This window comes from Leptonychotes weddellii, chromosome 1 (assembly GCF_054177405.1).
Source record: "Leptonychotes weddellii isolate Sample4059 chromosome 1, ASM5417740v2, whole genome shotgun sequence".
NCBI classification, from domain to species: Eukaryota; Metazoa; Chordata; class Mammalia; order Carnivora; family Phocidae; genus Leptonychotes; species Leptonychotes weddellii.
In genome coordinates, this window is record NC_138369.1 from 122,694,151 (window position 1) to 122,707,301 (window position 13,151).

The 13,151-nt window shown below is 39.7% G+C and overlaps 1 protein-coding gene across 1 annotated transcript in view; it reads left to right on the top strand.

The window, feature by feature from the left end:
• TPRG1 (tumor protein p63 regulated 1) overlaps window positions 1-11,163 on the top strand; it is a 110,771-nt gene extending 99,608 nt beyond the window's left edge. The window contains exons 2-3 of the mRNA XM_081813775.1: window positions 1,916-2,146; window positions 11,068-11,163. Of these exons, the coding sequence (XP_081669901.1) occupies window positions 1,916-2,146; window positions 11,068-11,163 (327 nt within the window). The remainder of the gene's footprint in view (window positions 1-1,915; window positions 2,147-11,067) is intronic.
• The last annotated feature ends 1,988 nt before the right edge of the window (window positions 11,164-13,151 follow it).

Below are 13,151 nucleotides of genomic sequence, written 5' to 3' on the forward strand. Positions count from 1 at the left end.
GTGATCTGAGTGTGCCCTGGGTGGGTCCCCTAAATGCTGTGATCCCCAGAGAGATGCAGGTAAAATCATCTTCTAGGGTTGTTGGGAGGATCAGATGGGTACTGCGGAGGGCTGGAGGGCTTTTCACTGGTGAGCCCCCCTAACCAGCTGTGTTTTCTCCTGCATTCAAATCCCTCAGGGTGACTGTGTATGTCCACCTTTGCCTGAGATAATCCCGGTTTACTCCTCTCATTCTGACATAATTGTTAATCGTATGTTTTTCATGCTCCAAAGTGTCCAGCTTTAGGCAATAGGTTATATGCTCAGACTATTTTTACCTCTTTTGAATACTCTAATTCCAATGTTAAGAATGTACACTTGCTGGGGTTGGGGCTGTTTCTCATTGTCTAGTGTTTCACAAGAATCGAGGGAATGGAATTTATCTGATTAGGAGCACTGAGGCAGCTCTGAGGATAAGATAGTGTTCCCAGACACGGTGAAGCCAGGCACAAAACCCACCTTCTATGTAGCATGGACAGTGTACTTACTGCAGGTCTGACTATCTGGTCTCAGCTTGGAAATGGTGACCTGATGTATGCATGCTTTTTACTAGGCTAGCGTGTGCTTTCTATTTATTTTGTTTAATTCTGCTGTATATTTACAGGATAGAAATGTTTATCGTGTTTTTACTTAAGTCATATATAATCATTGTAAGCATCCAGAGACTTATGAAAACAAAAAATTAAAATCACCTCATCCAGAAATAACCATTAATATTCTATTTTATTTCCTTTTTTTAGTTTTTGATGTAGTGTTCAATGATTCTTTAGTTAAGTATAACACCCAGTGCTCATTACAGCATGTGCCCTCCTCAATACCCATCACCCTGTTATCCCTTCTCCCACACTCCGCCCCTCTGAAACCCTCAGATTGTTTCCTGTGGTCCATAATCTCTCATGGTTCATCTCCCTCTCTGATTTCTTTTTAAACGTTTTCTAGCCCTGTCACACAATACATGTATATACATATTCAACTCCCAGTTTCCTTCTTTCTTTTTTTCTTTTTGAATTTGAATTATTTTAACCCATTTGAATATAATAAGTCATAATTATTCATAATCTTTTTCCATTAACAATATATTTTGGACAGATTTCCATGATAAAAATATGCACTTATATTTTTAATGACTACAGTATATTTCACTTTGTGATATAACATATTTAGCCAGTTCCCTCCTGACCACTTCTTAGTTTTACTATGTTCTTTTTGTGTTAGATACAATGTTGTATGAGTGTCTAATGTGGCTGTTTTATACAATGTTTTGCTATTAGAAATAAAGTTGTGTATTTTTCTGTTATTAGACACATGTGATGAACTACTTCTATATTGATATTTTTGGGCATTTGTCTAAATTATTTCCTTACAATAAAATTTTAGAATTGTTGTTTTTTGAGTCAAAATATATTCAGTTCTAAGTGCTTTTGTCCCCTATTACTACCCAAGCAGCATTCAAGAAGGTGCATTATCATTCCATTTACCTGTTAAATAAGTTGGCAGGCTGGTGGGTTTTTAAGCAAAAATTCTATGAAATTGTGAAGATCAGTTGCTTGGTAATTATTTCATACTGCCATCTCCATACTCCACTTCCTGTCTTCTGGGATTCAAGGTGGGAAAATGGACCTACTTACAACCCCCTTTTGTCTGTCTAGAGGGTCTCTGCTTCGCTCCCCTGGTAAATGGCCCAACAGGGTGGTGGAGTCTGTGTTATTGAACTGCATTCATTAAGGCCTTTGTTTAGTTAACGTGTGAGTACCTTTGTCAGTTTCAGGAACATCATTTGCACCCTGTCGACTTTTTGCCCTGGCCAGGACAGAGGTGACTTCTTTTCCCTTTTTTTTTTCTCCTAATGAAAAGATTGTTTCTTCTCTTGTTTTAGGTAGAAGAAATGTCAATGATTAGGAGTTTTGAAGGATTCCAGCCTGTGTCTCTGAAGCAAGAGGGAGATTACCAACCCTCTGAGACTGACCAGCTGTCCACGGAGGAGGAGGACCCAGGCACGGACCCAGAGCCAAGGCAGATTTCAAGGCAGCCAAGTGCGACCGAATCAACACTGTACCCCAATCCTTATCACGGACCTTTTGTCTCACGGAAGTACTTTGCTACACGGGTAAAGTTTTTGGTGCTCTGAAGTACTGTACAAGACTGTTCTTACAATATTCTAATATTACCAAGTATTTTCACATTTGTTATCTCATGTAATAGTCATAATAACTGTGAAGTAGTTATCTTTCTCCGCATTTTACAGGTGAAGGAGCTGAATTTCAGAGAAGTTAAGGGTCTATTTTTGATAACCAGGTAGTATTGAGGAGAAGCTGGTTATCCAGTCTCTGTGGATCTTTGGCTCCTCGGTCCTGTGTTCATGTTAAACCTGATCTCCACAGATTAATGATCTATGGAGAGAAAACCCAAGCAGCTAGAATATAAAGTTGTGTGCCCAGAGTGGTTATCTGTTGCATGTTTGAAAAAGACATGGGTGATGGAGTAGAAAGGCTTGCTGAGAATGGATTGAACCTCAGGGTCTACACTGGGATGCTGGTGTTACATGTGGGAGCAGGCACTTCGAAATCCCAAACCTTTGGCTGCTGTCTGCAGCTGAGCTCTTTTCCCTGAGCATTTGGAGCTGAGGAAGTAAATGGATGGATGGGTAATGAGGATGGGGTTTGTATATCTAGATATAAAAAATGATGTGGTGCTGGGTGGCTCAGTCGGTTGAGTATCCGACTCTTGATTTTGGCTCAGGTCATGATCTTGGGGGTTGTGGGATTGAAACCCATGTCAGGCTCTGCACTGTACTGGGTGTGGAGCCTGCTTGAGATTCTCTCTCTCCCTCTCCCTCTCCCCCTTCCCCTGCTCGCTCACTCTCTCTTAAAAAAAAAAAAAAAGGTATTTTGAACTTCTAGCATCTGGATCAAGTGGAGAGTGCTTCCTGGGTTTGAGTACTTTTCTCTTTCTCTCGAACTCTCCTTCCTACTTATCAATGTTCTTTCCCAATCCTTCAATGTTCTTGTTTACACAGTAATTGCTGGCTCACAGGCTGTAATCAGTCGGTGGCAAAACTGGGAATTGTACAGTGTGACAAAGGAAACAATCTCATTTTTGAAGCGTAGATGGGACACATCTTGAAAAAAGGTTTTTTTTCAACTCAATCTTATAAATAAATGGTGGCTAAGATGTTGTGACAATTTACAAAGCTTTAACTAATGAATCCTGATTTGGTAGCTTTTAAAACATCTTTGGTTAAGATAAAAATGCAGCTATTGTGACTCAGTGTGTGTGTGTGCATGTATGTGTGTGTGCACGCGTGTGCGTGTGCATGTTTGAAGATAAGATATACCCGTATCATCTGTATTTAGCCACTCGTATGTGTTAAGGTGCTTTGGTAGGTGCTCTGCTATGTGCGTGTTTGTGTGAGTGTCTTTGCCTAGGCAGAGCATATAGTTTGTTTTCTAAAGTATGTGAACGTTATTGAATAAGCAAAATTAAGTTGTAAGATACATCTGTGAAGGAAATCAAAGCATCCCCTAAAGTTGTCTCATCTTTGGTAATGATGATGTATCAGTCACAGTTTGATGAGATAACAACCATGAGTGGTATGGAATAAGAGATTCGGCATGCTCAGAAGCTGGTGCAGTCATGAGGGCTGGCTGGGGAGTCTGCAAAGCTGTTGTCTTTGCATTTGGTGATGGGCCTGAAGCTGCCCCACGCCATCAAGTGAAGCAGCCCTGAATATGAGCTGCCGCAGTCACCGTGGGCCTGCACTGATCTTCCGCAGGGAAATGACCGATGTGTCACTTCTGCCTTGCCAGCCTGACACTAATGTCTCTTGTGGCCAACTCTAACTGGGAAACAGACAGGAAAGGAAGTTCTAGGAAAATGTAGTTTTAGCTTAGCTAAATCGACACAGTTTGAAGCTACCATGGAGCTTTTCTTTCTTTGTTTGAATGATGCTTTTATTTGTGTGGCTCTATGTAACTTATCAAGTGAAGGTCCCTGGAGCAACACTGTAAGGTAGGCAGGGGAGGACTTACCGCTCTTGTTTCATTGTAAACATAGTACAGCTTCAGGGGAGTGAAGTGACCTGACCAAGTCATGCAATATTAGTGGAATAGCTATAGCTGGAATCTGTATCTCCGGTCTGTAAGTCCAGAGCTCTTCCCACCTCATGTACAACTGCACGTATGGCCCCTTTCTAAGTCAGTCAATGACTGACTCCAGTCCATGTGAAGAATATCTTCTCCCTCGGGTGTATAGAAACAAGCCCTAAGTTCTCAAGATGTTGGGAGGGAAAGCTTCTAACGTTAATGAGTTTAAAGTAGACTTGAGGACTCTTTAGGAGCTGTGAGGGCTACATTCCCAAAGCACTCAGCATTTGTTCTCCTTCAAACCACATAATATATATTCTGTGAGCATGTGAGTATAATGAATGTGCTTTATATGTATGTTTATATTTTTATCTATATCTATAAATTTCCTCATTTGCAGTGTGTGGATAAAATACCAGTTTTATACAGAGGTTTAAATAGCCTGATTTTGTAAATATTCTTAGTACAGTGCATGACATGTCTATTAACATTTCATAAGCAGCATCTCATTGCTATTATGAATGCTTTCTCCCTTTCTTGTTGATTTGACATTCCCATTTCTGTATTTGGTCGTAGGGAATGACATTAAGATGCCTGTGACCTCACCATGACTTCCAGAAGGAGATATAAATGTAGATGTATAGTGTCTATAGCAGTAAAGAGGTTTGAGTTAAGGAAACTAATTCATTTCCCAGGGAATAATTCAACAAGACCCCGAATCTGAATGATTCAGATCTATGAAAGATTCATCATAAAGTATCATTTCTTAGAGCTGAAACGAGATTGACAGATGATCTGGTCCACTGGTTCTCCATTTTATCATGCAAACAAATGACCTGCAAATCTTGTGAAAATGCTGGTCTGATTCAGTAGGCCTAGAGGAAGGTCTTAGATTCTGCATTTATATAGATCCTCTGGCAATAAGATGCGATCTGTCCATAGACCACACCTTGAGCACCAACGAGCTAGTCAACACTCTCATTTTCAGAAGTAACTAAGGCCCAGAGAGGGGTTGTTGCTTGTCCAGTGTCATAACCATTAATAAGCACCAACTTGCCCGAGACGCTAGGAGTAAGTGCTTAAGCTAGGGTTAGAACCCAAGTTTTCCAATTCCCAATTCATAGTTCTATGATTTAGATCCCATGAAGCAATTAAAAAGAAATAAGTTTATTACAGTGCAAGAATTTAAAGCATATAGGTTGTAAATTCAGAAGAACAGTAAGTAAATGAGTTGAGGAATTCCTTGATCAAGCATTTTATTAAATGTTTTAAAATCATTTCACAAAAGGTGGCTTATTGGAAAAAGAAAAAAGAAAAATGTCAATAAGCAAAATAAAAGTCACCATAATCTCCCTGCCCAACATTAACCAAAGTATATTGAATGTGTGCTTATACATTTTGGTGTATATCCTGTCTTATTTATTTCCTCACGTGTACAATTGGTTGCATAAAAATATTTCCTGTGTCAATAACTATACTTCCATAAAATCATTTTTCACAATTCAATAACATTCCACTATAGAGATATGCTACAATTTATTTAACTTTTGATGCACATGTAAGTTGTTTCCTACTCATATCTTTTAACCCAGAAAGGAAAGTTACTCTTTGGCTTGCTGTGGTAGAATGGCACTGAGTTTCTTAGGCTCCAGGAGTAGATGCCCAATGCTATAATAAGAAGATCAATTATATGGGTTTCAAACTGGATATGCAAAGATGTGACTGCTCTGGAAGTTTAAATTAATTCAGGACAAACAAGAGGCTCAATCTCACAACCCTGAAATCATGACCTGAGCCGAAATCAAGAGTCGGACGCTTAGCCTACTAAGCCACTCAGGTGCCCCCAAGAGTCATTTTTTAGCATTAAAACCTCATGCATTAGATCATACCAGATCATAAAAGAAGTCAATCTGGTTCCTTAAACCTCTTATGTTATTTCATGGGGCATCTGGGATGTTGCTTCCTATCCACAGGCTTCCAGACCATTATTTATTTCCTGAACTGTGCCCTTCCAACATAGCAATGTTCTTGCTCAGATCCAGAAGGGGCCTTAGAGGAATATTTAATCCAACCCCTGGAACACACAAAGGAGATGTGACTTGTCCAAAGTCAACTGGCAATTTAGGAGCCATGCCAAGACTAAGAGCCAGGACTCCTGACACTTTTTACCACCCCTCCAGAGCCTCTGACCTTGGACAATGAATGAGACGTCATAGGAATGAATGTCTGAAGCACTTGCTATCACTCTGCTTGGATAATTTTTTCCTCCTGTTTTGTTCATTGCTATTTTATTGCTTAGACATATCTAAAAAAGGCCTAGTGCCTTTTCTGAACAAAAGTACCACTCAAGGCTAATAACTCGAGGTATATTATGATAATCCCTTTAGTTGTGGAGACTGATATTCAAAAGCAACTTCTTATGAAAGGAACAATACTTGATACGCATGGGGAAAGATATTTTTAAACTCCCTGTAGGACTCTATATTTGCAGATACCTTATCAGAAAGTTGAAAGCGATTAGGGATGGGGAATTATCTCTAAATTTATACTTGGGAATGTAAATTACATACAAACTAATGGGACTAAAACTATTTGATCTTTTAATATTTAATTAATGGTTCCCCATGGCCTTTTTATAGCCTGTGTTCTATTGTGAGGAACGAGACTTTAATAAGCAGGTTTGGGACTTCCCATTGTGTAGCAAGATGTCATTGCTTTCATGACACTAATTTGGCTTTCATACTCTCTCCCTTCCCCTCTTCTCTTACTATAGGGTTCCCTGTGTCTTGCTCTTTCATTGGGAGCAACTAAATATATTAGTTGTATTGTTATTGTCTGTGTGAGCTTCTTCCTGGTCTAGAAATTACATATCTCACTGGGCAAGAGATTTCTTGATTCCCCTCCTTACACTGAAATCCCTTGAAGATTGTAATAAAGTTGATGCTTCTTTCTGAGGGCAGGCAGTTAACGATAATAAAATAAGAAGCATTTCCTTTATTTTCAAAGAGAGATAAATTTGCCCTGGACTTTACAAATCACATCCAATTTAGAGCTGTTTTTCTGCCTGTATGTGTTTACCATGGAGTGATTTCTATCTGGGCATGATGACACCCACAAGAGAGATCTTATTGTGTCTGAGTCCCTGGGAGCATTCCTCTCTATGCTGCCCCCTCCTCTTACTGTCTGGCTAAGGAGTCCAGTACATGGAAAACTATTAGCAGCAGATGGGAGTATTATTTGTGTGACAACTGGCCCCTGGCTAGTCTAGCTTACAGAAATATAGGGAAACACACACACACGTCTTTGAAATTCCCTCAGTAGGTTTGTTTTGACTGAAGATATTCAGTGCTCAACTATTAGAAAAGATACTGCCTACTATGCTGTATAATGACTTGTAAATAAGAATCCCTCCTCATGATTTTTCTTCAAATTTAGCATTAGAAATATATATGTATTGGATGATGGGTACTTATTATTCCATCATACTTTCCTATTAGTCTTAGGTGGCAGGGAGTCTTCGAGCTAATTTTTCCCTTGCAGTGACCATTAGACCCCCAAATCCTGGTGCAACTATTTTCCCTCCATTTAATATTAACAAAAAGAATGAAAATACAGTGTTTTATTATTCAGTGTTCCCATATGCTTTTGGCATTTCCCAACAGCTCTGTTACAGTTAATATTATCTTATCCACTCAGCAAATGAGTAAACTGATGTCTGGAATGACAAGGACATAATACGGGTCTCATGGCAGGCAGAAAGGCTGAGATCTAAACCTTGCCCTAGACACAAGTCAGAGTGTTCACACACTATCTCGTTTTCTCCACTGAGTGGCTGAAGTTAATTTATTCCAGTTAACCCACAATGGCAAACAGAAGAGAGTAAAATATTCTATCAGGATACAGTGATTAACTGTTCCATAAAGGCACAACCACTGTTTCTGTGGAAGGTGAGAATACCACACTCAGTGAGGACATTGACAGTACTCTAGAGACCTCCCAACCATTTTATAAAAACCACACTGATGTTCAATGTTTAGGTTTTGAAAAGGTGTACAGTAAAACGTCACCTCCATCCACTGTCCCATCAAGTGCCTCCCCCCTCATAGGGGACCACTGTTAACATTTTCTAGGTATCCTTCTAGGGTTGCTTTAGCATATACAAGCACGTGCAAATATTTATTCTCATCCCTTCTCCTCTTTTTTATACAAAAATGTGGTATATTTACTTTTTCTTCTGAACATTTTTTTCTTTCACTTAATAATACATTTTGAAATCTTTCCATATTAGCACGGATTTCCTAATTTTTTTGCATGTTCTTCATGTTCCATTGTATGGATGTATCCTCTATTGTATCTAACAAGTCCTCTATTGATCGATGTTTGCCTTGTTTCCAAAATTTTGCTATTCACAAATAAGGCTGCAAAGAACTCTGCATATACATCTGTCATTTTGCGCATATGCAAGAACATCCGTAGTATGATTTCACAGAAGTGGAATGTGTAGATCAAAGGATAGATCATTTTGATAGATTTTGTCAATTGCTTTCCATAGGGAAGACAAGTAAGGTTTTGAAAAATTCTAAAATTTTATATTCATCTTCACATGTTCTGGCAAAGTACCTAGTGTAAAACCATTCAACAAAGTGCTTATTTTGGGATTATTTCATTATTTTCCAGTTCCACTTACAGTTTTCTTTTGTTCTTCTGGAAAGTATTAGTTTCACTACTGAGCTATATTAGCTAGAGGAAGAAATTGTGTGGATATACGAAGAGAGACAGGAAAAATAGCCTGATGAGTCATCAAAGAAAGGCTGATTTTGAGCAGTGGACCTGGTGCAGTCTGGCTGTATCCCAGGGAGCTTGGGTTGGGAGATGGGAGCACTGTCATGGGATCATAGGGGATTTCTCTCCAGCATAGTTTGATCCTGCCAGTGGGGTCACTAGAACAGTGATGTTGGCACAGCCTTCTCTGTCAGTGGGGGCTCAAGGCATACTTGATTTATGCTCCACAACTTACTGATTTAATGACTTACAGCTTCCAGCAGGCACAGGCTGCCATGTTAACTCTCTGACAACCCGTGAACCAGCAGCAGAGGATGACAAAGGAGTCAGAAATCATTCAGTCCACTGGCTGACTATTCAATTCAGCAGGAAATGTGTTAAAATGAGGTACTCAGAATGTCTCAGTATCAGGGCTGTGATCATATTTTCTTAAAGACTTCCAGGAGGCTTTCATCATCAGTTTGGCTCAGAAAGCTTTGGTTCAGTCTCCTCATTTGTCTTTATAGATAAGGAAATGGAGGCCAAGAAAACTCAGATCATTGGCTAGAGGTCACAGAATTGATTTACCACAGATCTGGAACAGGAACCCAGGTCACTCGACTCCGTTCGATGGACATTTCCTGGATGACTTGGGCTGTGCCCAGTGAATTGGAGGGGGAGGGGCAGAGCTAAGTAGGGAAAGCTCCGAACCATTTCCTACCACTTCATCTGAAGCAGTGCCATTCTTTTCCTGTTTTTCGTATATGGATTCTCCTATTCTAAGTTTTTTTTTCCTTGACCCATGGATTCTGTGGCCAAAATGTTTCAAAGTCTTTTATCGTAGACTGAGAAAGCAAGCAAATCCTAATCTACCACCCACTCCCCACCGCCCTACCTCCAAGAGGAAAAGGCATTTGGATGGATCCTAGGCCAGGCTAGTGTCCTGGTTTCCTTTTGTGAGAGAAGGGTCTCAGGCTGGGAGGATTAAGAATGTTAATATTTAGAGACGATTAGGTAGTTAGTATTAAAGCCCTGTTATATAGAGAATATTCAAGAACTAGCAACCTACTTGTCAGTAGCTCAGGGCTGGGAATGAGGCCAGCACTGCACTGTAGGTGGGGCAATGGAAAGTCTGTTTTCTTGTCTTGTCTCTACCACTTCTTAGCTGAGTGAATTTGACAAGTTACTTCCCCACACTGCTCCTGTTTCCACACCTATAAAACGAAATGGCTTAGACTAGATAATCCCTGGGCTGCAGTGGTTCTCAACCTTGGCTACACATTGGAGTCATCTGGGATGCGTTAAAAAATCCTGGTGTACTGATATGTGAGTCCCATCCACTGAGTATCTGGATATGATTGCCCTGGTGTGCAGCCTGCGCATTAGGATTTTTAAAAGCTCCCCTGGTGATTTTGATGTGTAGCCAAAATAACTGTCTAGAGAGCAATAGTTCTCATAAGACAGTCCCACACCAACAGCACCACCTGGGAACTTGTTGGAAATGCAAATTCTCAGGCCCACTCCAGATCCACTAAATCAGAAACTCTGGAAACAGTGCCCAGACATCTGTGTTTTTGATTCTGATGTGCACTGAAAGTTTAGGGATCACTGAGCTAGAGGTCTATGAATTTCTTATCAGGAAAAGGGTTAATCAAATTTTAAACTAGAGGTAGGCCCATAAGTAGGAGCACCTGTTTGGAGAAGGGTAAAGAATGCAAGATAAGGAGACAAAAAAGTTAATTGCCCAGAGTCAGCTAAAATTATGGTCAAAATATTAGAAGAAGATTTCTCTTAGGTGTTTTATTGCCATGTGCTCTTTAAAGAGAGAAAGGTTTGATTTTAAAAATGTATATATTGCTAAATGCTTTGAACTTTCTTATAAACTTGTTTATTCAGGAAAACTGGCCCTCTGAAAATGGCTGTCTTCATTTCCACGAGAAAGCATGAGTAAGATCATGGGAGACAGGACTTGGATCACTTTAGTCCCACCCAAGGAGAACAGCTTTGTAAATACCAGAGTTCAAGACTAAGCTCCCGGGCAGGCTGTGCCTAGAACAAACAGACAGATGCAAGAGCTATCTTTCCCATCAGCTTTCTGGAGGAGGCTGTGGGTTATACTCACTAATCATAAGCACAAAGAGGACTCGGTTTTCTCTAAACTAGGTATTTTCTTTTTTCCACTCAGCCGGGGGCCATTGAGACTGCCATAGAAGACTTGAAAGGCCACATAGCCAAGACGTCTGGAGAGACAATTCAAGGCTTCTGGCTCTTGACAGAGTGAGTAGTTATGGCTAAGTGAAGGCCAGTGGAAATCTAGCATTTTCCTTGACACCACTGTAACAGAATAGGAGGTAGACATGTGGAAGGATTTCTTCTGGATGCCAGGTAAGATCATTGATTGGCTTATCCCCCAGTTAGAGAGGAAAGTTTCGTGGTGCCCTTATGGCTGATGTATGACTAGGTTTGACTCCTAGCTAGTAGCTTCACTCAGCTATCATTCTGACTCCCGTAGGTCAGGCCCTCATCGTGGCTCTCAAGGACTATTGCACTGACCTCCTCACCCATTTCTTTGGTTCCAATCTGTCTCTTATAAGTACTCTCCTTCCAGCCACATCAGGCTACTAACCATCCCACTCAGGTGACAGTGGAAAAGAAGGTTAAAAAAATGAATGAGGTCAATGTATACAGTTTGAATTTTATCTTATGTATAATAACATGGGCCATGAAACCGGGAAATTCATGCCGGATAGAGAAGACAGGCCACCAGCCCAAAGTTAAGATAAAAACCAAGTCTAACACGTGAGTTCTTATTCCTTTAGTAAGTGCTCTATTCATCCCTGAGGCTTATCTTAGCTCTAAGGGCTTTAATTACAAATGACACCATGAAGATGGTTACCTTTGTGTCTTGCCCTGGTGTCTGTGACTTTTTCTTCACTTACCAGTAAACTATTAGGAATGCCATGTTCTTTACAGTGATAAAGTAATATATTCACATAATATATCCACATAATAATATATTCACATAGTAAGAGGAAGAGGCATCTCTTTTCTCCTACAGAATCTATAATATTAAATGGAGAATGTAGTTAGAACTCCATTTTGGATACTTAGTTGGTTCAGTAAGTTTTCTGGCCCCAAAGAGTCCAGCAGAAAAACTCAGTAATTCCTATACCTTGAGTAAAGAATCATTTAATCTTTCACCCCTCGGCAGAGCATCTTTAAGATTTTTTTCGGGGGGGGGATGCGGTGAAGATGGGCAACACTTGAATGTTCAACCTTCCAGGCCAGCAAAACAACTCCCTCAGTCAGTGGAATATAGAACCAGATCACCTGTGGGTCCATCTGACTGACCACCATATTACATTATTGTTTCAAATGAGTTCTAAGAATTGAGGAAAATGAGCTTGGAAAGCCAACCTGATCATTTCTAAGCATTTGTTTCTTCATGTATTGACTGGAGATAATGATATGCACCTGAGGAATTGTTACAAAGTCTAAATGAGATGGCCTGGTAAAATTCTTAGCGAAGTCCCCAGCCCATAGTGGATTTTCAACAGATGTCCGTGTCTCTCCTCTGTTCACAGGTTCTAACTATTGTTAAGGCCTTTTGCTTTTGTTTGTTTGGTTGCCTCTGCCTTTATTTCTGTCCTATCCATCTCTATCTCTTTAATCTCTGGGTGATCTCTAATGAAAAGGAAATTCTATAATTCAGTCTTTTTACTTATTCACTTTTACCAACGCACATTTCACACCCTACCTCCCATCTGCAAAGTAAAATTTGACTTGTACAAATAAAGTGTCTACCTTGATTAAGACAGGCATCTACTTGAATTCTGAGCGTCTAATCAGAAGTAGACACTTACCTATTTTGTTTCCACAGTGCATTTCATTTATAAGAAAAAATGTACAAATGCAGTCTTTCAAAATCCAGGGGTGGCATTTTGAATTCTCAAATAATAGAATCAGCAATTCCTTTAATAGTACATGTTTTAATTGTCTTATTTGTATAGAAATTTGGCTTATTTTTGTTTGAATGTTTTTGTTCAGTGATTATAAAGGTCTATAGATATCATTTTCCAAAAATAAATGAGACTTTGTGATCTGCATTGAGACTTAGCACCATAATTCTGTCTGTTTGATTTAACATCAACTAGGATGATTAATAAAACTAGCAGTTTTCAGATAAATATGAATGGTTGTGCCACAAAGACCCAAGTTTTGCACCTAGCTGTGAACCTAATGGGAAACTCCAAAGAGTTAATAAGGACT